General features: G+C 32.9%; 1 protein-coding gene across 1 annotated transcript; it reads left to right on the top strand.

The window, feature by feature from the left end:
- Positions 1-895: 895 nt before the first annotated feature.
- On the top strand, positions 896-27,591 carry LOC145324980 (cubilin). Its single transcript, XM_080167753.1, has 33 exons — positions 896-1,933; positions 2,506-2,589; positions 3,101-3,180; positions 3,718-3,800; positions 4,304-4,348; positions 4,591-4,620; positions 5,002-5,060; positions 5,733-5,782; positions 6,027-6,100; positions 6,336-6,416; positions 6,557-6,589; positions 6,723-6,758; positions 8,130-8,209; positions 8,686-8,725; positions 9,235-9,293; positions 9,616-9,674; positions 9,890-9,974; positions 10,555-10,609; positions 10,848-10,920; positions 11,891-11,926; positions 12,502-12,568; positions 13,290-13,351; positions 14,117-14,209; positions 17,391-17,437; positions 19,369-19,417; positions 19,940-20,006; positions 20,484-20,548; positions 24,532-24,606; positions 25,218-25,281; positions 26,249-26,352; positions 26,754-26,809; positions 27,184-27,263; positions 27,431-27,591. The coding sequence occupies exons 1-33, from the start codon at positions 1,822-1,824 to the stop codon at positions 27,523-27,525; spliced, it is 2,178 nt and encodes a 725-aa protein (XP_080023879.1). The 5' UTR covers positions 896-1,821; the 3' UTR covers positions 27,526-27,591.
- Positions 27,592-27,944: the final 353 nt, after the last annotated feature.

Genomic DNA, 27,944 nt, shown 5'->3' with positions numbered 1-27,944 from the left:
GAGAGAGAGAGAGAGAGAGAGAGAGAGGCAAAAAATTTGATTTTATGAATGTTAATTGTTATAGTCTTAAAAACCGGATATAATATGCTGTAATTTTTCAGTATAGCTGAGAAACGGTTATAATCCACCGATCCACCGAATGTTAAACGGTTTTGAAGCGATACTGTTATATTTTATGTTTAAAGGAAATATTATTTTAATGTTTATTATTTTATCATAAAATAATAATTCCCCCTTGCCAGGCTACATCCTAGAATCTTTGCAATGAGAAACATTGATGCTAGCCATAACAAACAATATATTGGATACGGAGGTTTCGTGAATATCGAGATATCAGGTATCATCATCACGGAACCTCGAAAACTTGAAATAGTATTTCAACACGGAACCTCGAAAACTTGAAATAGTATTTCAACACGGAACCTCGAAAACTTGAAATAGTATTTCAACACAGGATTAAAATTATATTTACATTATTTTTTTAAAATTAGAATAAAAAAGCCTTAAATATCAAAAAAGATTACTAGATAAGAAAATGTAATATTTTTATCAAATTTTAAAATGAACTCGACCAGGTAAATGTTGGAATTATTTATCAGCAAACCTTGAAAACCACTTATCCCCCCTCTCCCCAAATTTAATTAGGAGTGGGGTAAATCTAATAGGAGGGGGAATGCAGAAAGAAATAATTGGGCATTATAAAAAGATATATTTTCAAATATAGATTCCTAAAGCAATATTTTGAGAATAAATCTACATATGTAATTTAATTAATGAAAAGTTAAAACTCTAATATTAAATAAAATATTCTACTGTGTGGAGAAATTTTTAGCTGTCACATGTGAGGAGAAATGGAGAAGGGAGGTAGGGGTGAGGGGAATGAATTAGTGGGTGGAGAAAGGGGGGAGGCGTCATTCATAATTTGACGTGGCAAAATTTAAAATTAAACATGTTGGGTTGTTAATTCAACATGTTTAAAAATTATACCTATTTAATGTCGTCTTTTGAACAAAATTATTAGATTAATTTTAAATTGATTATTAAACCATGCCAATAAGAAACGTTATCTATTTTCTGAGATATTTGTCTTATCTTTAAAAAATCTTTCTTTATTTTACTTTCTGCGGATATAAATTGTATAATTATTTACTTAGTAAATGAGAGGCAGGTACCCAACGTAGAATAAGCTCTAAAGTACGTCATAGACTAGAACGGAGTCCAGTCCATGTTTTGCTTCAACAGCAACTATAAAAAGAAGACGGGAGGAATGATAACAAATAATTTTAAATTTTCTGTCTGCTAGAAAAATGAGCGTCACCTGAATCTTAGTTTCTGATTTTGTACGTAAGTAATATTGTTAGGCCAAAGAAAGTAAAATAAAATATTTGATATATCTTGCCAATCGCTTTATAATTCAGAGATATGACAATGGAAGAAAAAGGTTAATAGTAGGGGAAAAGACAAAGGGAGTAAAAAATTAATATTCAGGGAAAGGTCAAAGGGAGTAAAAAATCAATATTCAGGGAAAAGAGAATTAAAGAAAAAAAATAATATCTAGGGAAAGGACATTAGAAGAAAAAAGTTACCTAATATTCAGAGATTGGACAATGGAAGAAAAAGTTTAATTTTTAGGGATAGATCAATGGAAGAAAAAAGTTATTATTCAGGGATAGGACAATGAGAGAAAAAGTTTAATATTTAGGGATAGGACATGCAACGGAAGAAAAAGATAAATATTCAATCTAGCCAATAGCGGTCTAATTTTAGAACGCTACCTCTAGTTTTCAGATGTAAGCATTATACAAGAATCAAATAATTAAAATGGCTATTAGAATAATTTATATTTGGTTTGTTTCTTTTCTGTTTGAATGTAGTTTTGGTTTACAAGGATGTAATCAGACCATAGAGGCTATTCAAGGCAGCTCTAAATTAGGTAAATGACGACTGCATAAAATTTACAGTAGCTGAACAAAATGTCTCAAAAAATCAGCCTCGTGACGTCATAAAATGATCCACCTCTTTTTTATGGGTTTTCTTTCCCACTTCTCCTCTCATCTCTCTCATTTTTATGACGTCACATGGCTGATTTTGAGACAATTTACATCGAACATCGTTTAAAAAATTGATGCATTTAGTAGAGTAAAATGCCTGAAAGTGCATATAGGCGAGTATAGAAATTTTGTTTTAAATAATTTGAAATAAGTGAAGGGGAGTAGTTGTTAGTTAGTTTGTTTATTACTCTAGGCCAGGTTAGATCAGTCCAGGAGCTGGGTTGATTCACAGAGTAAGTAGGTATAAGCCTTAAAAGAATAGACATAGAATAACCATAAACCCCCTTAATGTGGGGGGGGGGGCGGGGAGGAGGGTTGTTAGGGTGTTCAGTGCTCGATAGCCTCTAAAAATCTAGAGAAAGCATCCAGAATCACTCAGCCGCAGCCACCGTTATTGCTGCAGCAGAGCCATATTTTATGTAGATGGCATAATAACTTGTAATTACATTTGTAGTGAGAAGTCCTTACATAAATTATGAATCTCTTGGCAAGTCTTTGGTTTGTTGGTATAACATCAGAATTAAACCTTCACTTCTAGGTAAGTTGATCAATTACATGGAAATAAATCAGAGTATATAAAAGTATTAGGATTTCTGTCTGTCTGACTGTGTTTGTAGTTTTTTTTTTGCAATGAAGCTTCTTATAAGTGCGGGAATTTTTCCCCCTTTTCTTACGCCCCTAGAGGCCTCTAGGGACACTTGAAGTGGAAATGGGAGGGGGGGGGGGGGGGGCGACCTTGATAATTTTTTAATTTTATTTTTTTTAAGTAAAAAAATTTAGCGGTAAGTTTTTTCTAGGGGCGATTTATCTTTGGAATGCATGGGTACCCTCCCTCATAATTTTTAAATACCTTCCCAGGATCTATGAGAAGCTACACTGTAAAGAAGACCAATATTAGTCCAACGATTAGCGAGATCTTTCATAACAGACAGACGCACAGACATGGATACTGTTACATGCCAAGTTTAAAGAGTAGCTTTGCCTTTTAAAACTATTGGCAAAGTTTAGTTCTACCAAGTTCAAAATAGTTTTAATTGTATTTATTTCAGAGCTAAACATCGAAGTTGACTTTGATAGTTTTAACGTGGGTAAATTAGTTGATAATAATTGTCTGGGCGGTCATATACAGGTAAAGAGTAAATTAAGCTGTTTTTACTAGCTACTGTCTGTCCGTCATTAAAATATACCGTAACGCTATAGGGAAAATGTGATTCTTCGGTTGCTATTTAAAATAATCGGATGATTTTAGTTTGTAAAGATTTCCTTTACCAATGACCAAAAGTATAATTTTCTCGGTCCATTGGTCTGTCAGATATGCTTGGAAAATATAAACATTACTGCATATCTGATTTCTTGATTTTAAAACTTTATTTTGATTTTTGATCACGAAAAATCTTCTTTATGATTTACTTTTGGATGTTATCATTCTTGTATTTCTGTATATCACAAAACCTCTCTGACAAACAATATTATAATATCATTTTCACAGTACGTATTTTTAATAAAAATCCTAAAATCATCTAATCCTAAAATTTAATCATTAGCTATAAAAGTATCTAGATTTTTAAAAGGAAACCAACCCACCCAAAAAAATATTTCGATTGTAATTTTGACTTTATTCTAGTGTTTGATTATAATGTTGATATCCTAGTGTTTTTTTAAATAGGTATTAGATTCAAAATATGAAGCAGTAAACGATGAATTGGGTTATCATTGTGGAGAAATAAGGCAACCAAAGAAAATAATCAGGTAACTTTATACTTTTTCTCAAATAAATCTTGAAGCTTCAAAATAAGATTAATATATATTTTGAATAGCCAAATAATGATAATATTATATCAATTTGCCTAATTGTTCTTGAAATCACGTCTCAACTAAAATATATAAAGACATTCATTCAATTACTTAAGAGTATAACAGATGTTTTAAATAATATAATTAACTTTTGTAGGGAAGTTACTCTATAATTTACTTCGTCCGTCCGTCCGTAGCGCTTTGGGGGAAATGCGATCATCTTGGTTTTTTTTTTTAGATGGACTTCTGTTTTTTTGGGAAAAGTTTTGAGATTTTTATTATTCGTAAATCTTCTGGACTGATTTCCTTCTCAATCTTTCTTATTCTCTTTTTTTATGGACACTGATCATCTGTTGTAAAGCTCCATTTGTCCGTTTGTCCATCAACGATTTGTCTTGTGCTTTGTAACCTATGGCATCTTTGTTTATATATTCTAATGGTAATTATGTTAATTTTAGGCAGACAAATGCAATGTTGTTGGTTTTTACTGTGCAAAATATCAGGTTTACATTTTATGCAGTAGTTTCAGGATTAAACCAATATTACCATTACATGTATACTTACATAATTATAAAATAGATAAGAATGGACTATTTTATATTAAGAAAAATAAACGCATTACTTCTAAGCTTTCCAGTATCAAAATAAAATAAGATTACATTTAGATTTCTTTAGAAAAGAAACTCTCCAATTTAAACCAAATCAAATTCAAATTGGAGTAAAATTAAATTGAATTTAATTTTAGTGATGATTTAGAGTGGAAATTCAGCGTAAGGTAAAAATAAAAGTAATTTGATCAAAAAAGAAAAATGTTTAAACTAAGTTTGTATGTTTCAAAAAATGTTTTAGGATTTCGATAATTTTTTTTAGTCGAACGCAGACCCACGCCTCATAATTGTAGGGTAATAGTAGATTTTCTGTTTTAACTGTTACTGTAGGCCAGGTTAGGTTAGGTAATATTTGGTACAGGATAACCGCATAATTAGGACGTTGAAGGTAAGGGTTCTGCTGGGTTAAGTTCTCCGTAGGCAAATGAATTTAATTCAAAAATGATTAGGAAGGGGATCTGTGCTTACTAGGCTCTTAGTGGGAAATCACCGTTTGTTTCATGAAATGTATTTTATATTAAAAATAAATTATATTTAAAATATTGCAGTGCTTTATCTAAAGAAGATCTGCCTGAAAGGTATGGATCTCATCCACAGTTTTTCCCAGGTAAAAAATCACGAAACCTTTTATATTAAGTTTCATATATTTTTTATGGTATAGCTTCTTTATATCCTCATAAAAAAGTAATAGGATGTGTTTGTGTCTGTAGCTTATGATCTCGATAACCGGTTAACCAAAGTGTTTAATTTTTCTTTTAAAACTTAAATCAAAAGGGGTGCGTCAACTTGCCACATCCTTCAAGGAGCAGAGCATAGGTGGATTTTTAAAAACTTTTTTGCTCACTGCCTCACTAAAATTAGAAAGGCTCGCTAAATTTTTTTTTGTGAAAAATCCCCCAAAATCTCATAAAAAATCTACAAAAATTAAACAAAATCATATGTAAATAACCCTTTTATGATTTCATTTAATCTTGTAGATTTTTATGAGATTTTGAAGGATTTTTCACAAATTTTTTTAGCGAGTCTTACCAAATTTAGTGAGTCAGCAGCCAAAAAGTTTTTTAAAAATTCACCTCAGTAGTATTTCAACATCCCTAAAAAAACTACTCTACTCACTAATGTTACTTTTAATATTTGTAGAGTATCTGTAAATCTGTATTGGTTGTATAATTATATAAATCTTTGGATGATTTTTATTTTATCTTGATTGGTTGGTTCAAATTAGCAATGTTCAAACTTTTCAACAATAAGGGGTATCTTTAAATATTCTTTAATTTAGGGAAAGTTGGAGCTATAGTAGATGGAACATATTGTGAAACAGTTTTCCAGGTATAGTGTGTAATTCAGGGAGAGGGAGACACTGGTCTATACACTGGTACCTAAAGTTTTATAACAACGTTATTTTAGCTCTTGAAATTTGGATATTTGTATTGAAATTTGATTTGTTGCTTTAAAACTAAATAGTTTTGTCTAAACTTATCAAACTATTTATACTAAAATTTGAAATGGATTGTCGATTATCATTTTGGTTGAGGTTTATAACATCTAACATTTAATCTGAAATATGTTTTAGGATTGTAGAGAACAGAATTGTTATGTTCAAAGTCCAGGTTTTCCTGGCGTTTATCCAAGAGGGGTTTCTTGTAGGTAATTCTTTAGTAAACAGTTCTTTGCGAGATCTTAGAGGGAAATATTAGGTATAGAGTAGCTCGTAGGATTAGGACATCGCAGCTATATGCCCCGAAGGGTTAGAAAAAAAACTATTAACCTCCCTTTATTTATTTTTTAAGATAAGGGTGGGAGGGGGTCATTATTTAAAAAAAAACATCCCATTTTTATAAAAAGAAAATCAATATAATTTTTTTTAATCTCTAATTTTAAGATATTACCTGTCAACCAAAGCCCCGCTGATTCGCATGTATACAGAAGGATTGTACTGGAATTCTTTCAATGTGGACGCCAGGTATAGATATAAGAATGTACAGAATTATAAGAAATATATATTTTTTGTTCTCTTATTTTTGAACTATTGTCATCAACATTTTTTCTCAAAAGCATATATGCAGAAAAAAGTGTAATTATTACAAATAATTTTTATGCTAGGAGATGTGAAGGATATTTTGGCTGTGATTTCAGGTAATAATAATTTTTAAGAATTGTCTTTCTTTCATGATAACTCTTATTTTTCAAATTTTAAATCAATAGTTTATTTAATAGACCTGATTCTGTATTCTAAAGAATAAATTTGAAAATAAGTGTATTTCTTTAGGCAGCTTTCAGATGAATGTCCTTATGATTATGTCAGGTTTGTTAGTTTGTAGTGAATTATTTTACTTATCATTATACACTTAACAAGGATGATAACATCCATAAGTAGCGACTCTAAAAAATTATGAATGGATATTGGAAAAAAAATTACTATAGAGCAGTGTCATACAATAATCGTTAAAATTTATAAAAAGGGAAATTACGAAGCCTTTAAAATCACGCAACCTTTAAATCAAGAAAACTTGAAAATCTAGGAATCTTCACTAAACATTTCAGCTGTCTATCTTGAATAGGGGACGAAAAAATCACGTTTCCCCCATAGCGTTACGGATGGACTGACGGAAGGACTGACGGACAAAGTGAATTATAGAGTAGCTCCATTACTAAATAGTCCTTTCCACGACATCCCTCCATAAGGAGCGATTCTTCGTATTTTTAAAATGGCTTTTTATAGGTTATTTTAGGTTAGGTTAGGTTATATTGTGTTAGGTGATTGCCCCACAGGGTTAGGTAATTGGCCCCGCAGGGTTAGAGCCCCCCGCAGGGGCTAGAAATAGGAGAAAGCTACTGTGAAAAATACAAAGAATCGCTCCTTATGGAGGGATGTCGTGGAAAGGACTATACCCGAAATGTGTAAGCATAGTAGATCATCAATTCAAAGTTCAGTAAATCTTATCATTTCCGCTTGATTAAAACCAGTTCTGAACCATACTATAAAAATTGTAAATTTTAAATGGTTTTATAGAAATTGCCAACAACTCTAAAAATATCCGCGAATAATTTTCTGTTATATAGTGACTATTGAAAATACTTGCATGATGCTTTTCATCAAAATTTGAAATTTGATTCCTTATTGCTTATTCACCATTTATAAACATATTTGTCCTCATTCAAAATATTTTTAAAACTGAAGCTTTTTTTATGATTAGGGTCGTTCCGTCCGTACGTCTGTGTTGGACAGCTCTTTTCGTTAATTTAGGCACGTTAGAATTGTCCTATCGATTTCAAATTTTGCATGGTGATCCCTGTAGTAGTTAGGTACAACTTAGAAAGCGTAGCACCAGAATGTCTGTGAGTCCATTTTCAACATGTTGATTTTTTCACTTTTTTAATAACAAATCTTTATGTGATCTAATTATCCGAATGATCTGATTTTTGGTATAGTGATTCCTGGGACAACAAAGTACAATATTATAAGCGAAGCAACTCTATAATCAAGTCCTAAAAATATAAGTATGTCCTTCAACATTATCCTACATCAAGCAATTTTTCAACATATTTACTTACAATTTTGCTTGGACTCTGATTGTTCAGTTCTGTGTTTTAATGCCCTTTTGTCCTACCGTATCAGAGCTTCGCTTTTATGGATGTTGTCATCCTTGTTTCTGATATATTTGCCCATATAAAGTGTGTATGATGGATTGGATGAATATTCTCCTCTCATTGCAAAATTTTGTGGCACTGGAGTTTTTCCAAGATCTATCATAGGTAAGCAGGCTTTTCATCAGGGCTCAGCATTATTCATAAAGTAGGCGGTTCGGCAGTTGCTACGATTTGTTAATATTTAATAAACAAGGATGACAACATCCATAAGTAAAAAATATTGATTGACAAATAGTCAAAGTGAATTATAGGGCAGATGTTTAGTTGTCACAAAAGAAAAAAATATGCTAAAAAAATAAAACCTCAATAAACGACTGAAAGACAGACAGACAAAACAAAGCATAGACTAGATATGCACAAGTTACAGTAATCTATGCTGAATATTTGTCTGTCTAAATAACGTTACTGACTTACTGATAGACGGACAGAAGTTAAGAGTTAAGAGGAGATTAGCATCGCAACTAAAAATGGTGTGATATATGTACTTTTTTTTAAATACCAATGAAATCACTTCTAAAATATAGTACACATATTTTGCATTTGTGAAAAGGGCAGCAATTACAATATCTTCTTATTTATAGGAACTTCAAACAGAATGTTTGTTGAATTTATATCTTCAAGGTAAAAATTTCTTATTCTATTTTATTTTGGGTGTTCTCCTCAAATTGCCTAGAAAGCACATAAAACCTTCTCTCTCATATTTCAGTAAAAAAAATTAAGAGGGAGTTGGGAGTTTACATAACACCTGCAGGGATCCATATCCTTGCAGAGCGTATACCTGAGCTAGATCTTTAAATCATTTTAGTGGTGAGCCAGATCGGAGTGAGCCGAATTTCAGCCAATCACAGCGCGGCATTTCATAAAATGCTGTGCTCTCATTAGTGGAAAGTTGGCTCACCCCGATCTGACTCACCACTAAAATGATTTAAAGATCCAGCTCTGCAGAGAGCTCTTACCATGCGAGTGTATGGTAATTTGGTAAAATAAAAACAAACGAATAACTGGGTATTCTCTGGTCGACTATGGTTTTTTTAGAGATACCGCCCATTTCTTCTATTATATTTTCATTGTTGAAAATTTATTACTGTTAAATAAAAGTTAAAAATTATTTACTTTTAAAAACTACATAGACATGGTCCATTACAAAATACTGGATTTGATTTCAAGATCACCAGTTCTCCTTCTCCAGGTACACAGATTATTTATGCGGTGTAGCTACTCTATAACTACAGGGCATGACCGTACGTCCATGCAAATGCCTGGAGGTAACAAGGATCAATTTTGAAATAAACTACTACTCTCTTTATAAAACAAGCATTTAAAAACATAAAATTATGACATTAATATACTTGCATATAATCCTTATTGTAATTAACCACTATCTATACTGCTTCAGTTCTTTATTTTAGTGAAGCTTTACATAGGTCACGGGATGGTGAAGGCTATGTCAGCATGTTAATGCTCTTATTTAAAAAAAAACATTAAAGTCCTTACTAAATTAAATTTTTCAGAAAAGATATATAATCGAACCTGTAACCAAGTTATTCAAAGTGGCCAACTAAATGGAAAGGTACAAATGTCAGCTGTTATTCTTTTTAGTTTCTTAACATTTTAATAATATATAATTCAAATACCAAACGTGCAATACTTATTAAATTAAAAACCAAAACTGTCATTACCTCCAAAATAAAATAAACATTAGAATTGCACAAATAAATTGAACAAACCCAATTTTTTGATATTTTAACCCTTAATTTGTACAACATAATCTAAAACTATTTGCAGGGAGAAGGAACTTTGTTATCAATAGAACATTGGTATAAACCTGGCACTAACTGTACATATCTACTTCAAGGTTCCGCCACTCAGGGTAAACACTATCCTATTATATAAAGTAGTAAGCGTTTTTTGTCTAAAGCTTAAGATCTCAATAACTACTGAACTAATTGAGTTCTCTATTTAAGGTAAGCTTCACATTGCTCCTGTGATGTTTTTTTTCTCTCCCCTTTAAATGCAGAGCCAATAGTTTTAAAAATGATAAGATTTAAATTTAGTATAGCAAAGCTACTCTATTTCAGATTGTGTCTATATGTCGTTTATTCGATAGGATTGTAACGGTTAATCTAATTAGAAATGCCTTAACTTTAAGTTCACTGCTTAACTGTGATTGGCAAATGTTAATAAATAATCTGTGTCCTAATATCCGCATTTATTTTTTTATTTTTTCATTAAATTGTCTCTTTTAATTAGTTTTGTATTTTTTTCTCTCTTTTAAACTCTTAATGGTTGGAAATATATTTTGTATATGGTTTTGAACAGCTTTGCTACTACTAGTTGCACTCGTCATTGTGCATAAACATATACAGGAATACCTGGCACCAGAAGCTGTATTTACCTGGAGCCTTCGGATGACCTTAAACAGCCATTACTGACAATTAACTTTTTTTTAGTTGTACGATTGTATTTCATGAAAATGAAAATTAACAATCGAGACTACATAAAAGAGTAAGTTTTTTTTCTGATTTGTTTCATGTTAAGATTAGTGTAGGTACTTTACATGTGTTGTATGTTAGTACGTCTTACTTTTATGGCATTTACAATGATAAATATAAGTTAAAATTTTTTATTTGAAATATGTTTAATTTGTTCTTGCTCTGCTGCTAAAGTACAAGATCAGGGGGAGGGGGGAGTTCTGTGCTCAAGAAGGCAATTTGAGAGAAATGGTTGTAACTTGCTTTTTTAGATCCAATGAAACTTGTGGTGAATATCTTGTTATTTATGATTCTTTCTGGCCTGATCCAAACAAAATTATAAAGGTAAGATAATAGCTTAAAACCACTACACAACCAGTGTCTAAATGTTAAATCATTGAAGTTGCTATATGAAGACAAACGGACGGGCAGACATCGTTCTACTTTTTATTATAGATAAGTCTGAACCAATTAAGAATTAAGATAGATACATACAGAAGGACATTTCGAATTATACATATAGTAGCTTCGCTACAAAAAAGTAAAAATGAGTATTATAATGAGAGTGTAAGCATATAAAAATAAAATCGATAACAGCTTGAATAGAACTCGGGTGGGTGATATTAGTTTACCGATATAATAAATTGTCTTTTCCCTCATTACTTGGTAATTTTCTTGGTTTTTCGATAAAATTAATTGTGTACTAGTTTAGTTTTTTTTATGCGCTATACTATCCAACAAGGTACCCTCTTGGGCAATACCCCTCCCCCCCTCTTTCTTATTTTGAAAATAAAGGTTTTTCATTGTTTATAGAATAGTTTAGGTTATATTGGGTACTGGGTAGCCCTGGAGGGTCAAGGCCTCCCGCAGGGACTAGGCATAGAAAAAACTAACCCCTTATTTTCAATTTATTTTTAAAATAAGTGAATAATGGGGGTTTTAAGTGCTCAACCAGTCACATGTGGGAAAGAACTTATTATATTTCTCCAATATTCAGATTTTATACAATATTGGTTTAATTTGTTATGGAAGTGGCAAATATATGAGACAACATTAACTTAACGAATTTAAAATTTGCCACTGAAACAAACCAATCACATATCTTCTTTATAGATAAAGATATAAAGGACAGACGTCGTTGGTTTATTTTAGCGGCAAATTCGTATATTAATAAAATCATGTAGCATCGCAAAGATAGGCTAAAGTACATTTTACAGACTGTTTGTAAATCTAAAAACTATTAATTAGTGGGGATGTTTAGAGTTCGAGCCCGTCCAATTTTTGGCAGTTTTTATTTCATTATTTTATATTTTAGGCTTTCTGTAACACACTGGCTATTTCAGAACAAAGGGTAACTGCAAATTTTTAGTATTGATCCTACTCTATCATTTACTTTGTCTGTACGTCTATCAGTCCATGCGTCATCACGTCCATATTGCTATGAAGGAAATGTGATTTCTTAGCTGATATCTAAGATAGACTGTTGATTTTTTTGGTAAAGATTTCCCTTACCAAAGATTTAAACATATGCTGTATAAATCACATCGTCTGTTTGTCATTCCTTGATTTTTTTATGCTTCGCTACTTATGAATGTTGTTCCTTTTTTATTATCATAACATCTTAGGTGAATTCTTAAAAAAAACTTTTGCCTCACTAAAATCAATTTGCCTCGCTAAAATTGTAGCGAGGCAAAATTATCTCCTCTAAATTTTTAGCAAACTGAGGCAAACTGATTTTAGGGAGGAAAAAGTTTTTTTTAAAGAATCCACCTCTGCTCTATAACTCACTATTTTTCGTTTGTCCATCCATGATTTTAGTGCTTTGCTACTTATTGGTGTTGTCATCCTTGTTTAAAACTCTATTCATTAGTCATAATGTTTTAAATACTTAGTAAATGTAATAGAAAGCTTTTTTTTATATATTAGGTTGATTATATCTCAACAGGGCCACATATGCTGGTCAACTTTGTATCAAATACTGGTAGCTATGCAGGTGAATACAAAGGATAAATATACTATAGAATCCATTAGAAATCTTTAGGGATAGAACAATAGACGATAAATTGATCTATAACCCCGAAAATAATGTATCACTTCTGTAGAGCAAAATTGATGGTTGAAAAGCATAAACAATCAGAGAGGGGGGGGGGACATGTTCAATACACCAGTCCCCAAAGTTTTATAATATTATGTTCTTATTTGTTGGCTCATCAATTTGTTGGTCCATTATTGAATTTTGATTGGTTGGTTCATTAAGATGAGTGTCAAATCGTCACAACAACTAATAGAAATCTACAGTAGTGGTAATTTTGTTTATCATTATTGGAGATGTACATCCATTTATCGGCCATTGTCTTATCCCCTTAGATCCCTAGTGAACAAACGATAATGGAACCAACGTATGGAAATTATACGAAAGTAAATAAAGTTTGAAATTGTAAACAAATAAGATAACGTGGTTGTATAACTTTGGGTTACCAGTTTAATTTACAGTCCAATTTCCCCTTTCTCCCTGTGAATCTACGAATGAATTTGACACTATGTGAGCCTAAATCTCCTTGTTGCACAGTTTGCTGACTGGTAAATTCTAAATAACTTAAATCAACCTGTTATGACTGGTTAATGACAATTACAGGAGGATTCTTTTATGTATTGTTAATATCCAAAAGTTTCAAATAAAAATATAATTAATCGATTTCTAATATTTATCTTAGGAAGTTCTATCTATTATTGGGCAATATTTGATTTTCATGAGACTGAATCAGAAGGAGAAAAGGTAACTTTTAAAAGACGAAGAAAGTCCTTTAAAAAATCAGCATGTTACGTCATAAAAACGAGGGATTATCCATCTCTTTTTAGGGGTTTTCTTTCCCACTCCTTCTCTTCTCATCCCTCATTTCTATGACGTCATTGAGGGACTTTCTTCGTCTTCAACATTTTATAATGTTTTTAATTAGGAACAAACAATCCAGTTTTTATATGGTTGTCCTTTCAGCAGGGGATCTAGGAATGATACAATGGATCTAAAATTCATTCTTTTTATGCTGTCATGAACTTTGGATACAAAGGTAGAATGCCGCAAAATAGTAGGTCTTCCAGAAGATGACTCCTTCTGTAAATTATCATCAAAAACACTAGAAGAAAAAATCTAAATTCAAATAAGACTTTTTATTCGCTACAATAAATCTTTCCTTATAAGTGTGGTTGGGCTAAGACAGAAATTCCACTGTAATTATTTATTCTAATTAAACCCTTGTTCTACCCCTATTAGTATGGTCCATAGTTAGGACGTTATACCCTCAATGGTATACCCTCAATACTCAATTACAGACTATTCAGATCATCATAAGGCTAACCTTTTATGATTTTAAATATATATAATTTAGCCCTCATTTATTTTTCATTGTCAAAATTAAATCAAATTTTTCGTAGCTAAATTGTTGTAATTTTTTTAGATAAATATAGTTTAAAGATTATTATGGTATAAATCTTAAATCTAAATTATTTCCAATGTCCTAACCCTATATCCCTGCTTTTTCAGGTAGGAAATACTTTATGTGATGAAGTGTTTACGCGGAAAGTTGGAAGAATAAATTCACCAAGAAACACTCTCATATACTCTAACCCAAACAAGGATAGGATTCTTTAGTTTTGCCATTGTTATTAGTAGCGCAGCTACTTTAATCATAAATAGACCATTTATTAGTGTCCCAATTTATTCAACTTCAAGAAAGCAAATAAATGATATTGTGATCAAGACATTTCATGGCGGTTTGCCTCAAATTGCTTAGGCGAGAACAGATCCACTACTCCATCCCCCTTATATTGAAATAAATTATTTGAAATTAACCGGACTAGGTAACTTGGAACCCAGTAAAAGTGTCTGACTATGACGTCAGAAAAAATTAATAATTAACCAATGAGAGACCGCTATATATTTTACCATTGGTCAATTACAGTGAATACTGGCTTCTCATTGGTTAATTGTTATTTTTTTCTGACGTCATAGTTCGACACTTTTACGAGGTTTGGTAACTTGCAGTTATTGGCCCAGCTGGGTTATGGCTCCCCTGCAGGGTTTAGGCAATAAGCAAAAATTACCCCCATCGCTATTTCTAAATTATTTAAAAAGATATGGAGGGGGTGTTTCTGTATTCACAAGGAAGTCTAAGGGAAAGCCCCAAATAACAAATTAATACAGTGTTTTTTTTTTATGAATACTTTTTTGAAAGCAATTTTACCCCACTTATAGTTATCAGAATTTAATGATTAATGGCTTATTTTCTTCGTTTTTTAAGGCAATTAATAGAACACCAAAAAAATATTTCAGTTTTTATTTAAAAAGTAAAGTAAAATCGAAAATTCAAAACTTAGGTGTTAACATCTAAAAATGGTTTTAGCGCATTTTTCTTATGCCTAAATCTTCTACTCTTTGCAAGAAAAAAATTGGATTTTCTGTAGTCGACTTTGGGGGGCCAGTAATCCCTCCCTGATTGAGATATAACCTTCAAACTTTGATATGTTCTAGTACATGTCCCTAATGGTATCTGTATACATTTTTAGCTCTATATTTCAACATTGAAGTGTTTAGCAGCCATTCTTGTAAAAGGTTGAATATTTGAGCATAAGAAAAATGCGCTAAAACCATTTTTAGATGTTGACACTAGGGTTGGGCCGGATAGTTTTTTGGCCGGATACCGGATATCCGGCTGATTTCAAATGCCGGATATCCGGTATCCGGCCGAATATCCGGCCAACGCCGGATATCCGGCAAATATCCGGGTATCCGGCCAAATTACCGGATATCCGGCCGGATAACCGGCCAAATTACTACATATTAAAGTATCAAAAAAGGATATAGTCCCTTTCTTAGCAGCGCACCTTAAGGGGCGATTCGTTGTATTTTTAAAATTGCTTTTAATAGGTTATTTTAGGTTAGGTTAGGTGATTGCCCCGCAGGGCTAGGCAATTGGCCCCGCAAGGTTAGAGTCCCCTGCGAGGGGCTAAAAATAGGAGGAAAGCTACTGTGAAAATACGAATAATCGCTCCTTAAGGGGCGTTGCCACGAAAGGGACTATACCCGCAAAAAAAATCTTCATAAACTGGTGTTTTATATTATACTAGCGGCTGCGTCCCTAGTATCTAGGGATATTGGAAAGGACATGAAAGTGCAGAAAAATAACTTAAAACCTTACAACGACTTTTTTATAAAAATTAAACGGACTAAAACCACCCTGGGACCTAAAAAGGAGAACCATATCGAACCATATCGGTTCATCAGTTAGCGAGATCCTTCGCTACAGACAAAAAAAAAGCTTACTACTTTATATAATAGGATAAAATTAAGGTTAAAACTTAAAAATTAAGTAACTATTAAATCTCCATAGCAAATAAATCTAATTAACTATTACTACCCTCAATATGTAATATCAACCCCTAACGGTTGGAGGATGGGCGGGGAGGTGGCGTTAAATGCCTGCCCCCCCCCCCTCTGTTTTTTTTTCTATCCCATTTTCTGTGTATAAAAGGTAGAGGGCTACAACTGAGTGACTTTCGAAATATGGGTATGAAACATAACTAAGAGTTGAAAATTTTTAATACCTCCTTCCTGGCGGGCACAGGATGCCAGCAAATCTGGTAAGGTTATTCAGGTAAAAAGTAAAAATATTTTTTTACTTAAACAAAATATTTCATGTTATCTAATACTAAAATATCCTATAGTCGTACATCCTCATATGTTATATAGATGTTCAAGTCGATTTCAGGTTCCAGGTATAATCCTGCAAGTTCTGAACCTCCAGGTCTCCAGAAATCTTTAAACGGTTTCTGTGACCGCAACTTTTTACTTAAAGATTTCAAAGGGGGGGGGGGGGGGGCGAAAGTGACACTTTTTGAAACCAAAACTAAGAGTCAACATAGGAACTCAACTAAAAAAAGGGTTACAGGTCTGAGATTTTGCATGGCAGTTGCTTTATAGGGGTACAATATGGAACTGTGAAGAAACGGCGGCGCAACCGCCGAAAACCGCCGTTTCCCACCGAAATTTTTGTTGCCTTTTCTCGGCGGTTTTCGGCGGTTGCGCCGCCGTTTCTTCACAGTTCCATATTGTACCCCTATAAAGCAACTGCCATGCAAAATGTCAGACCTGTAACTTTTTTTTCAGTTGAGTTCCTTTGACTTTTAGTTTTGGTTTCAAATAGTGTCACTTTCGCCCCCCCCCCCTTTTAAACTTAAGCTTTTTTATATATCTTCATGACTTATTACAATTTCATAAAATCCGTTGCCGTTTACCTGCCAACCGTCGGTTTGCGGCTGGCAGCTGCCAAGTACTGCTGCCACCGCCAAAATTTATGTTTTGAGATTTCTAATATAAAATTTACATAAAGATAAACATATTCAGAAAAAAAATTTCTTCTAGCTTCAATAATAAGAAAATTACAGCCATTTAAGATTTTAAAAATCAGAGATTTTTGTTGTAAAATACAAAAGATTATATTGCCGGATATCCGGCCGGATAGTTTCAATATCCGGTATCCGGCCGGATATTGAAAATGGCCGGATATCCGGCCACACCGGATATCCGGCCCAACCCTAGTTGACACTAAGTTTTGAATTTTAGATTTTACTTTACTTTTTAAATAAAAACTTAAATATTTTTTTGGTGTTCTATTAATTGCCTTAAAAAACGAAGAAAATAAGCCATTAATCATTAAATTCTAAAAACTATAAGTGGGGTAAAATTGCTTTCAAAAAAGTTCTCATAAAAAAAAACACACTGTAAAATACACTAAAAGAAAAGAATCTTTGGCGATTAGAATGTGATGTGTAAGTTTACAGTTGAGGCGGATAGTTTACAATTCAGGTAAGTTTCATTTTTCTCTTGGCTGGTCAATAAAACCGGTTTGGGTCATATCCCAAAGTTTTATATGTTATTGTTATAAGGTCACACTTGTCACTGAACTAATTAAATTCCCCATTGTAGTGAGCTTTGCATATCTCATGGTATAGTTTTAGGCTATTTTATGCCCACTCCACTCTCCTACGAATACTGAGCGTTAAAAACCAAAACTGGCAATTATATTATGTCGGACTCGGTAGTGAATAAAAAATCAAATTTCTAGCCTTTGGCTACCTGCGAAATTGTACATTAATCCTGTCTTTGCCCCTGCACTGTGTAGAAGCGCTGGAAAGTGTCATGTGTGACGCCATAACAAAAGTTCTAAATTCATCTCTTTATAAGGGGTTTTCTTTCCCTCTTTTCATCTCATCCCTAAATTTTATACGTATTTTGATGACGTCACACATGCTACTTTCCAGGCTTCCAATATGTATTGCATTAGTGTGAACCATAGGTTTCAAAGAAAAATGGTGTAAACTTGAAATTTAAATGAATATTCCATAGAACTCAAGTTTGTTCTTTTTGTACTGTGTGAGGTAGTGTATGCAGGGATATTAAGGGATAAGACAATTGTCCATAAATTAAAGTACATCTCAAATTATGATAAACAAAAATAACTTTTTTCTGTAGATTAAAACTACTTGTAGGAAAGTTTGAACTATAATAGTATGTACCAAAATTCCAGAATTTTTAAAAGTCTAAGATCTTTTTTATACATCTTTTGGGACAGGAAAAATTCCAATCCATTGTCCCCTTCCTCCCTGGTATGTATGTGAGTGAGTGCACTTTGTGACACAATTAATGTTTATGTTACTTCAAGTACTAAACTTATTTTACAATACTTAGAAAAAGGGATATGTACACTGAGTTTAGAAATTAGAAATGAGTTGTAAATTTTAGATGTGTATAACCAATGAATAGGATTTATTTAAATGGCTATTGCCTTTTGTAAGACATTGTTCACCTACTATCCCTTACCTATTATACAATGTAGAATGATGTCCGTCTGTCTGAAGCTTAAGATCTGCAACCCCTGAACCGATTGGGTTCTACTCTTTAGGGATATAGATACTGGTCCTGCGGTGGTTTTAAACTATCCATATAATAAAGTAACAGGATGCTTTTCTGATTGTACCGAAGGATCTGAATCTATTGGGTTTTCCTTAACAAGGTAGCTTCTCATAGGTCCCGGGAAGGTTTATAACTATTTTGGGGGATGGTACCACCACCCTCCACAGAGAAATCGACAAAAATAAATTAAATAAAAAACGCCGCCCTGCGGTCATTTTTGCGATTAGCTTTAAACATAACAAACACTATCTGTCGGCGAAAAAAATATTTTTGGTAAATAGCTGAATTTAAAATAGATTGAATAGAAACAATTTTACGTGTCCCTAGAGGCCTCTAGGGGCGTAGCCGCTAGTTTTATTTACAGCAAGACTAGTTTATCTATAAATTGAATATTAATACAGATCTAGAATTTAAAATGTACAAGGGCAAATGTTGAATTTATATTTACTTGCAAAAATTTCTTTGTTTTGTACATTTTAGTAATTAAACCTTTTAAATATATTTTGGAAATATGTACTTTTCTTAAATCCGCGAACGTGGCTGAACTCTTAGCGCATCAGTCGTGGTGTTGGGTTTGAATCTTTACTAAGAACCGCGTCATAACTTAAGACATTAAAAAATATTCTGCTTCAATGTTAGATGCGGTACATTAATAGTTAAAGTAGGAGAAATGTCTTAGCCTAAAACAGGGCCCTTAACATGCTTGTTGGACATGACATCAGTCTGTCATGAAACTTGAAATTGCATTTTTGTATAGATTAATTATCACTTTATCTCTGAACAAGTTTAAAAGTTATGTGACATACTTAGAGTATATTTTATAGGAGAATCTCTCTTCTTCTTGAGTTCACCAACTTTGTTGAGGCTAACCAGGTACTATCTTAAACAAGGATTACAACATTCATACAAGCTTGTCTTTTCCATGAATTAGAGAGGCTCTGAATAAAAGAATATATTATTTTCTCGTATTCATTCAAATCCGGTGGATAGGAACCGGTTCTCATCCATACGAAAAAAAAACTATGTCTAGCATTATAATATATCCTGCTTTCTACGAATATAAAAATGTACAATCACAAGATTAAAACCTGTTTTTTCAGCCCGTGCCTTCGGCACCTCGAGGCTTAAACAATAGATTTTAATCGTATAATTGTACATTCTATATCCGCGGAAAGCTGTTTATAATACGATGCGAGAAATAACTATTTCCTAATTGTCCACAAATAATAAAAAAAATTCGATTTATGAAAAACAATCTAATAAGGTTGTTATTTAACCAAAGTTTTTTTCTACTTTCACAAAAGTTAGCTTAATTTCCAATCTTACATAAAGATTCTTGTAATAATAAAGTATAAATTTGAATGTGTTGCAACACTTTAATCATTATATTATAAGGATTGTAAGAACTGTGTTAGTAAAGCCAATGATTACCTCACCATTCAAGATGAATCTTCTAAACCAGGTTAATTAAAACATTGAAGAAAAGTTAGACTTTTGGAAGATTTAATTAGATAACGTCATGAAAAAACATACAACTAAGTCTAAATCTATTACATGCTTCGGACTACTGAATACCTGTTTAGGAACGATTTGTATACACCTTGGGTTTAAAGTTTTAATGTGCTTTCTCTCAAAGTGCCTTTTGAGCAGTAAACACCCTCCCCTTATTTTTGAAATATATCTGCGATGGCCAAACAAAAGAAAAAGTATCCTGCCTATTTTTCAAAAACAAGGAGGTGGGGGAGTTTTCTATGCTCAAAAAGGAATTTTGAAGGAAAACACTGGTTTTGATCTTTTTTTTGGAAAGGTTTAGGTCTACCAATATAAATGGTTCATAGCACTAAAATCTATGGTGCACGGTAATGGCGTGAAAAGCTATTCATTAATGAGGGGGGGGGGAGTTAAAACTGTTTTCATGTATTTAAAAAAAATAATTCAGGTCCCTGTCATTCATCCTGTGTAAACCTGAAATCAGTACAAGAATTTATTTCATCTGGTCCAAGGGAAATATTCAATCAAATCTTCTTTCTAAATATTGTTTTTTGTTGTAAATTTCTACTGTAGAATCTCGTAAACGGCAGACAAGATTAATCTAAAAAAAATTAAAAAGGCAATATAATGAAGATTGGCAGAATTTAAGTCTTTGTAATATTAGGAAAACAAATATGATATGGAAAAAAATCATATGACTCACAGTCCAGTGGCGTGCGAAGCACTTTGTCTAGGGGGGGGGCATTTTGAAGATTTTGTAAAATTTTGCCCCCCCCTAAATCAAAGTGCCCCGGGGGGGCACTTTGCTTTAGGGGGGGGGGGGCATTTTGATTATATATACTAATTTTAAATAAGGGCGTTTTAAGGGGTGGGATTATTTGATTATGGGCCTCCTAGTCCTTATCCCTTCTTCCCCATCCCTATTTCCCATTTATATCCCCCACCTCTTCTCCCCACCCAATCTCTTCCCCCCCCCCCATCTCTTCTCCCCCATCCCTTCTCCCCACCCTGCAATGACCGAAGGGAAGGGAGCTAGAAAGCATCTTCAAAAAAATAGTACAGAAGATAAATTAACCTTCCCCCCCCCCCCTCCACCACAAAACATTTTTAATGGGTGGAAGGGGATGTTATAAAATCTCAGCAGAAAGGATGAATAACCCCATTAAAAAAAATTGGGGGGGGGGGGGAGATAAAAACACTCATTTTGGAAATAATTTATCAAAAATTAACCTAATATGAAAAAATGATATTAACTATTTCTTTATTGTTTGACAACAAGGATGACAACATCTTTAAGTAGCAAAGCACAAAAAATCATTAATAAGAATACAGACAAGTAGATTTAAAGAGCATCTGTTGAAATAAATATATATTTTAGGTAGAAAAAGTCACAAATCCTTTTTCCTGTATGTTGTGAGATGACAGTCAAAGTAAATTACATACTGGATGCTCGCAACAGCAAGAAATTTTATTTTTTTAAACATTATAATCCACAAAAAAATTTTTCGTACCATAAAAACCAAAGATATAATGAACTGTGTAAAAAATTTAAAAAATTACTTGTCCTTTCATTGTGATAAAAAGCAGAAACCATTTGGAAGGGCGCGAAGCGCAAATTTTTTTCTTCAAATATGCAGGGAGGGAGGGGTTTTTGGGCTATTTATTACACTAGTCCCCAATATTTCATAGCAGAAACCATTTGGAAGGGCGCGAAGCGCAAATTTTTTACTTTAAATATGCAGGGAGGGAGGGGTTTTTGGGCTATTTATTACACTAGTCCCCAATATTTCATAGCAGAAACCATTTGGAAGGGCGCGAAGCGCCAATTTTTTTCTTCAAATATGCAGGGAGGGAGGGTTTTTGGGCTATTTATTACACTAGTCCCCAATATTTCATAGCAGAAACCATTTGGAAGGGCGCGAAGCGCAAATTTTTTTCTTCAAATATGCAGGGAGGGAGGGGTTTTTGGGCTATTTATTACACTAGTCCCCAATATTTCATAGCAGAAACCATTTGGAAGGGCGCGAAGCGCAAATTTTTTTCTTCAAATATGCAGGGAGGGAGGGGTTTTTGGGCTATTGTAATTACACTAGTCCCCAATATTTCATATAAAATTTTCTTATTCGTTGGCTCAACAACTTTGGGGACTTTAATGGAATTTTGATTGGTTGGTTAATTAAGTCGAGTTTCGAGTTTCCATACATTCCACTAATTGTAATCTATATAAGGGGTAATTTTGTGTATCATCATTGGGGATGTACAAAATGTCTTTGGTAAAAAGTTTATATTATACAAAATAAAATACTTCCTATAACCTAATTTCTACACTAATTAAAAAATTTGGTAAGGTTAAATGAATAGTAATTGCATGTTTGGCGCAAAGCGCAAAAATTTATGTTTGGAGTATTTCTTGATTTTTTTTTGGAAACTGGGATAGTTTTGCTTTTTGTAGGGTAGGGGGCAAAAAGGGGCATTTTTGTTGACCGGGGGGGGGGGCAAAATGGGGCATTTTTTAACATTTAGGAAGGGGGGGGGCGGTTGCTAGGGGGGGGGCAGGGGGGGGGGGGCGTTTTGGTCGCTAGGGGGGGGGGGCGATTGCCCCAAATGCCCTCTTCGGTTCGCACACCACTGACTCACACGTGTTTTTTGGTCATAGAATTTGGAGAAGAAAAAGAAAAATAAGCAGGATAAGATGAACAAACAATTTTTATATTAATGTAGCTTGAGCGACTTACTGACGGACTTTTTAAGTTGTACATATACTGGAAGCACTTTTCTGTCCTAAATAGCATTCAAGAAAATCTCCTAGCATCCATAAGGTACCACGAATTAATGCTGGTTATTACAGACGGACAGACAACGTGAATTAAAGTGTAGCTTTGCTACGAAAAAAAACCCACATTTTTTTTTAAAGATGAAACCCCTAGAGGCTAGGTGAAAAGCCACTATTGTAAAATTGGTCAAACGAAAGTTGTAAAAGAGATATATGTTATGTAAAAAGTTTTAAACACTTACATATATCATAATTTTTCATAACAAAGTAAAACAAATGAGGTAATATAAATCTTGTCAAACTTTATGATAAATGGAAAAAGATAAAACTTCAAGGAGGGAGGGTCGGGGAAGTGGACAAAAAGTTTGTTCAATCGATCTACAGCCATTTTTCAACCAAGCTACAAGAGTGATAATTTCCCTCAAAATGCCTAATTAGAAAGAACCCCCCCCCCTCACATTATCTTTAAAATAAATTGAAAATTAGGAAGAACCCATGCGAGGGGTTTTAACCCTACAGCGTGTTCACCTTCGATACTCTAACCATGCGGGGCTATCCGTTCCCAATAAAACCTATCCTAACATTACCATAAATAAACCACAAACACATACAAATATTTTCATGATAAAATAAAAAAAATTGTTTAAGGGATTTTCTGTGCTTGACTATGGTCTTCAAGGAAAACTGCCACAAAATGAATATAGGGCGGCAGATAAGTTTATCAACAGTTATCCTATCCCTGCAAAACTTGGCCACAAGATTAGGCATAGTTTATGTGTCTAGCTACAAGTTTTATTTTTTAGTTGCATGAATACTCTACAATTAGTCTGGTAGGTGAGGTTGTTGAGTGTTCTATCTAATTAAAATACTGTGTCAGCTTACATTTCCTCTAACAGTTTACTTGTTTATTACATACAAGTAGCTGTGTCCGTAGCATCTAAGGGCTCTGTATTCTAAGGGGCAGAAAATAGCCTTAACCCATCCAGCGGTTCAGTGGTTGGCGAAATATTAACAAACAAACACAAATAAGATAATAAGCTGTTTTTCTTACGGACAAAACTAATCAGTTGTTCAGTTTTGCTAAAACCAAGCATTACGGTATAAAAAGTATGTCAATTCTAAAACCATTTGAGTTACTAAAGTGTCCCAAAATGCCTCCAGGGGCATTTTAAAGATGTGGGGCTAAATTCGTCCCATCACTTTCAGTTTTATAAAAAAAGGCAAAACATAATATTTTGGGGAATTTTTTTCTAATTTTTTGGGTGGTGTTACTGGGTACCTTCCCCCCAAATAGTTATACACCTTCCATGGACTACGGACAAGCTTCACTGTAAAGGGGAAAAAATCGGTTCATAGGTTAGCATGATCCTTCGGTACAGAAGAAGGAGACACACAGATCCGGTTTACTTTTTATGTAGATTTTCTATCTTGTTTCCAGGAAAATTTGAAGTAAAATCCTAAAAGTATAAAGATACTCAAGAAAGACAAAGTATAAAAGGAATAAAAGGATTTTCTGGCTTTACTTAACATGTAAATTGCTATGAATGTTGTTGATTTTCTAGACTTTTTTATTTATTTTAAAAGTCAAAGCCAAATATTACCTTTTTTCGTGTTTAAAACTCAAAATTTTGTTCCAACTCATTTCACTTTGGTTACATTATAAAACCTGTTTCACCCTAGAGTATTGACGAATGAAAGGATAATATGATTGAATAAATGTAGGCTTGACATTACCATGGCAATTAATAAAGACCGTGCCACACAAAACTATCTCAACCGGAAAGCTCCAATATTTCAGGTATTTACAGGAAAAGAATATTATTAGATAATGGTTTTCGGTGAATTGTATAAAAGAACCTCTTGGACAAGGAAACCTTTATCTTAATTTTAAATATAATGAGATAAGTAGTATTTTTTCAATTTGCTAAAGACAGGCGGGTCGCAGGGCTACCTTTAAGGAACCTGTAACTGCGGTTCCCTAACCCTGCTTGCAACCCAGTACCTAAAATAACATAACCTAACTTTACCTTAGGTAATAAACAAACCCCTCCCCTTATTTTCAATGACGAAGCCCAATCTGTACCACTTTTGCACCACTTTTGATTCCTGTGACGTCATAAAAATGAGGGAGATGAGAGGAGAAGTGGGAAAGAAACCCCCTTAAAAAGAGATGGAAAATCCCTAAAGTCACGGGAATCAAAATTAGTGCAAAACTGGTACAAACTTCGTCATTTTCAATTATATCATCTCTACCTGGCATATTAAGGCAATAAAAATACTTCGGCTCTAGTCTTTTTTGCTAGCAAGAGTCTTGTAAATAATCTACGTTCTTTTTTAAGAAGAAACCGAGGGCCGTATTTGACTAACAAAGATCTGCACATAAATGTATTTTTTATTATTGTTTTGTAGGCCATGTACTCTTTTCTGCATCCATCTGTTTGTGGACCAGTACAGATTGTGGCTAACAATTCAGGTATCATACATCGTTAGTTCTGGATATTATACCTTTATTTACGTTATAACGATATAAACAGTCAGTAGCCTACAGTGGGTATAAAAAGGTTACTCTATAAATCGGAAGGATAACAAGGATGACAACATCCATAAAAGCGAAGCACTGAAACGGTAGGACAAACGGACATTAACACTTGTATAGTATCTGAACTGAAAAATCGGAACATAAATGTATAAATGTCGAATCAAAATTGCAGGTAAATTTGTTGAAAAACTGCTTAAAAACAGGATAATGTGTATGGACATACTTACATTTTTGGACTTGTTTATAGAGTTGCTTCGCTTATAATATTGTTCTTTGTTGTCCCAGGAATCAATATACCAAAAATCAGATCAAACGGATAATTTGATCACATAAAAATTTGTTGTTAAAAAAGTAGAAAAATCAACATGTTTAAAATGGACGTACGGACATTCTGGTAATGATTATAGAGTTGCTACGCTTTCTAAATCGTACCCAACTACTACAGGAATCATCATGCAAAGTTTGAAATCGATAGGACAATTCTAACATGCCTAAATTAACGATTAAAAGCTATCTATCTCGGACGGACGGACGTACGGACGTACGGACGGACGGACCGACCCTAATTATAGAAAAGCTTCGCTTTTAAAAATGTATAGAATAAGTGAATAATACAAAGCATTAACAACGTTAAGTTGTTAAGGACATTTTTTTTATATTGAAGCTACTCTAAGATTCACTATGTCTGTCTGTCTTAAGAATCAAAGCTACTCTGTAATGTACTATGTCTGTCCGTCTGCATGTAACACTAATGAGACAATTTATTATTTTGGATGTAAATTAAGATAGACCATAGTTGTTTTGTTTTTGAGCATCTCATGTGTAATTTACGCTGGTCTGTCAGTCATGCTATAAAGAATTCAATTTGTAATGTGAAGGTTTCGTGATTTTGATATTTAAGGTTATTTGGTATTCCCGGATAAAAGAAACTTGAAGTTGGAAGCAGAAGATGTTTATTGTATTTGGGATCTTTTTACCAAACCTAGAGTTTTAGTTCAGTTCACGGTAAGGAAAAGAAAAAAATCAATAACTAATCAGGGATTCTAAGGATTAATACAATGGACGATAATCTAATAAACATCACTAGGAATATCTATAGGTTAAAGCAATTGATTGACAAGTTTAGAGCTAACCTATAAAAATAAAATAAAAATACAGCCAAAATGAAAGAAGTTATTCTGCTAACAAAATAAGTTCGTTAGGTTTGAATTGTTCATATGTAATTTTATATCAGGGATAGGGGGACATAATAATAGATTATAAAAATCTTTTCTTTTATATTATATGTGAAATTTTGCTTTTATTAGACATTAATTAAAGGGTTAAAAATGTAGTGTACACAGACTTCAATGCCCCTTCCCTTCCAAAATATATTAAATATTGTAAGCCTAAAGATTTAATTTTAGATTGGAAACAAAACATTCTATGAAGAGGATTGTATGAAACATTCTATTACTTTGAGGTATTTTTATACAATGTAACTAATATAGTATGTCTGTCTGAGTGTGTAATAGTCAGTTGATTATGCCTGTTTTTATCTAGCTTTCATTCTCTAAGTGCGTGTACAGAGATATATTAAAGGGGTAGTAAGAATAGAGAGTTCAAGGTATATGTGGGTTTTAACTCCTTCACATCTACCTTTCCTTACATTAAACTCTCATCTGAGTGTTTAAATATCACCAGAAATATATATAATATTTTCAAAATGACAACAATGCTAAAATATATAAAAATTGCAATAAAGAAGTGCAGATTTCAAGTATGATCCTGCAAGTTCTGATCCACCTAGTTTTGCAATTATAACCTTCAATAAAATAAAAAAGAATTCTAATTTAGTTCATCAGTAGATGAATCAGAAAAGTTTCTGGAAGAATGTGGCAAGTCGAGAAGCAAAACCAATGTTGTTCAGATTCCAGGTAAATTTGCAATGCTGAAATTTTCTCATAACTAACAAGTTATACATTTAAAGGTCCCTTTAAAGGCATATTACCTCAGCATCTGATAAAGATAGTTAGCATTATTTATATTAATAAATATTATACGTTTTGCTTTAATAGAACAAATAATATAATAATGTTTTTAGGAACTAAAAACAATGGACATATCAAACTGAAAGTAAAGATGAAAAATTTGAACGTTGGCAAATTTCAGCTCTCGTGGATTTATGCTGCTAAATAATTAATATTATTGAATTAATAATAAATATAAATTAAGTATGGTGTAAAATAAAACATGATAAAATTGCTTTGATTCTTCAATTTAAGTGGCAATCCAGTAAAATTCATCAAAAGGTATATTCTTTCTTGTTTCCATAAAAAACTTCCATATAAAGCAGTACTTTATTATGAGCTACCGGTTGAACATATATAATCTAGCGAATCTTTTTTTGTGGGGTGGGTTCAGAGAGAATAAACAAGTATATTGCAAAATAATAGTCTAAAACAAAGCTTTTTCTCCAAAATGCAATGTGTTGAGCGAGTTATAAATATCCAAAATAAATATAGAATATATAGTGTATATGGTTGATGATAAAGTAGTGTCTATTCTAGTCATGTATATTATATTAACCATGACTATAGAGACACTACCTTATCTAT

This window comes from Acartia tonsa, chromosome 7 (assembly GCF_053477335.1).
Source record: "Acartia tonsa isolate MP-2025a chromosome 7, ASM5347733v1, whole genome shotgun sequence".
NCBI classification, from domain to species: Eukaryota; Metazoa; Arthropoda; class Copepoda; order Calanoida; family Acartiidae; genus Acartia; species Acartia tonsa.
Note: the sequence above shows the minus strand (reverse complement) of the source record. Positions and strands in the feature narration are given on the sequence as shown.

What these genes read in the sequence shown, in the direction of transcription:
- LOC145324980 (XM_080167753.1), top strand. Translation starts at nt 1,822, where the DNA reads ATGGCTATTAGAATAATTTATATTTGGTTTGTTTCTTTTCTGTTTGAA. An exon ending in TATTTTGGCTGTGATTTCAG is followed by an intron (nt 6,590 to 6,722) that starts GTAATAATAATT and finishes GTATTTCTTTAG; the next exon opens with GCAGCTTTCAGATGAATGTC. An exon ending in AATCGAGACTACATAAAAGA is followed by an intron (nt 10,610 to 10,847) that starts GTAAGTTTTTTT and finishes TTGCTTTTTTAG; the next exon opens with ATCCAATGAAACTTGTGGTG.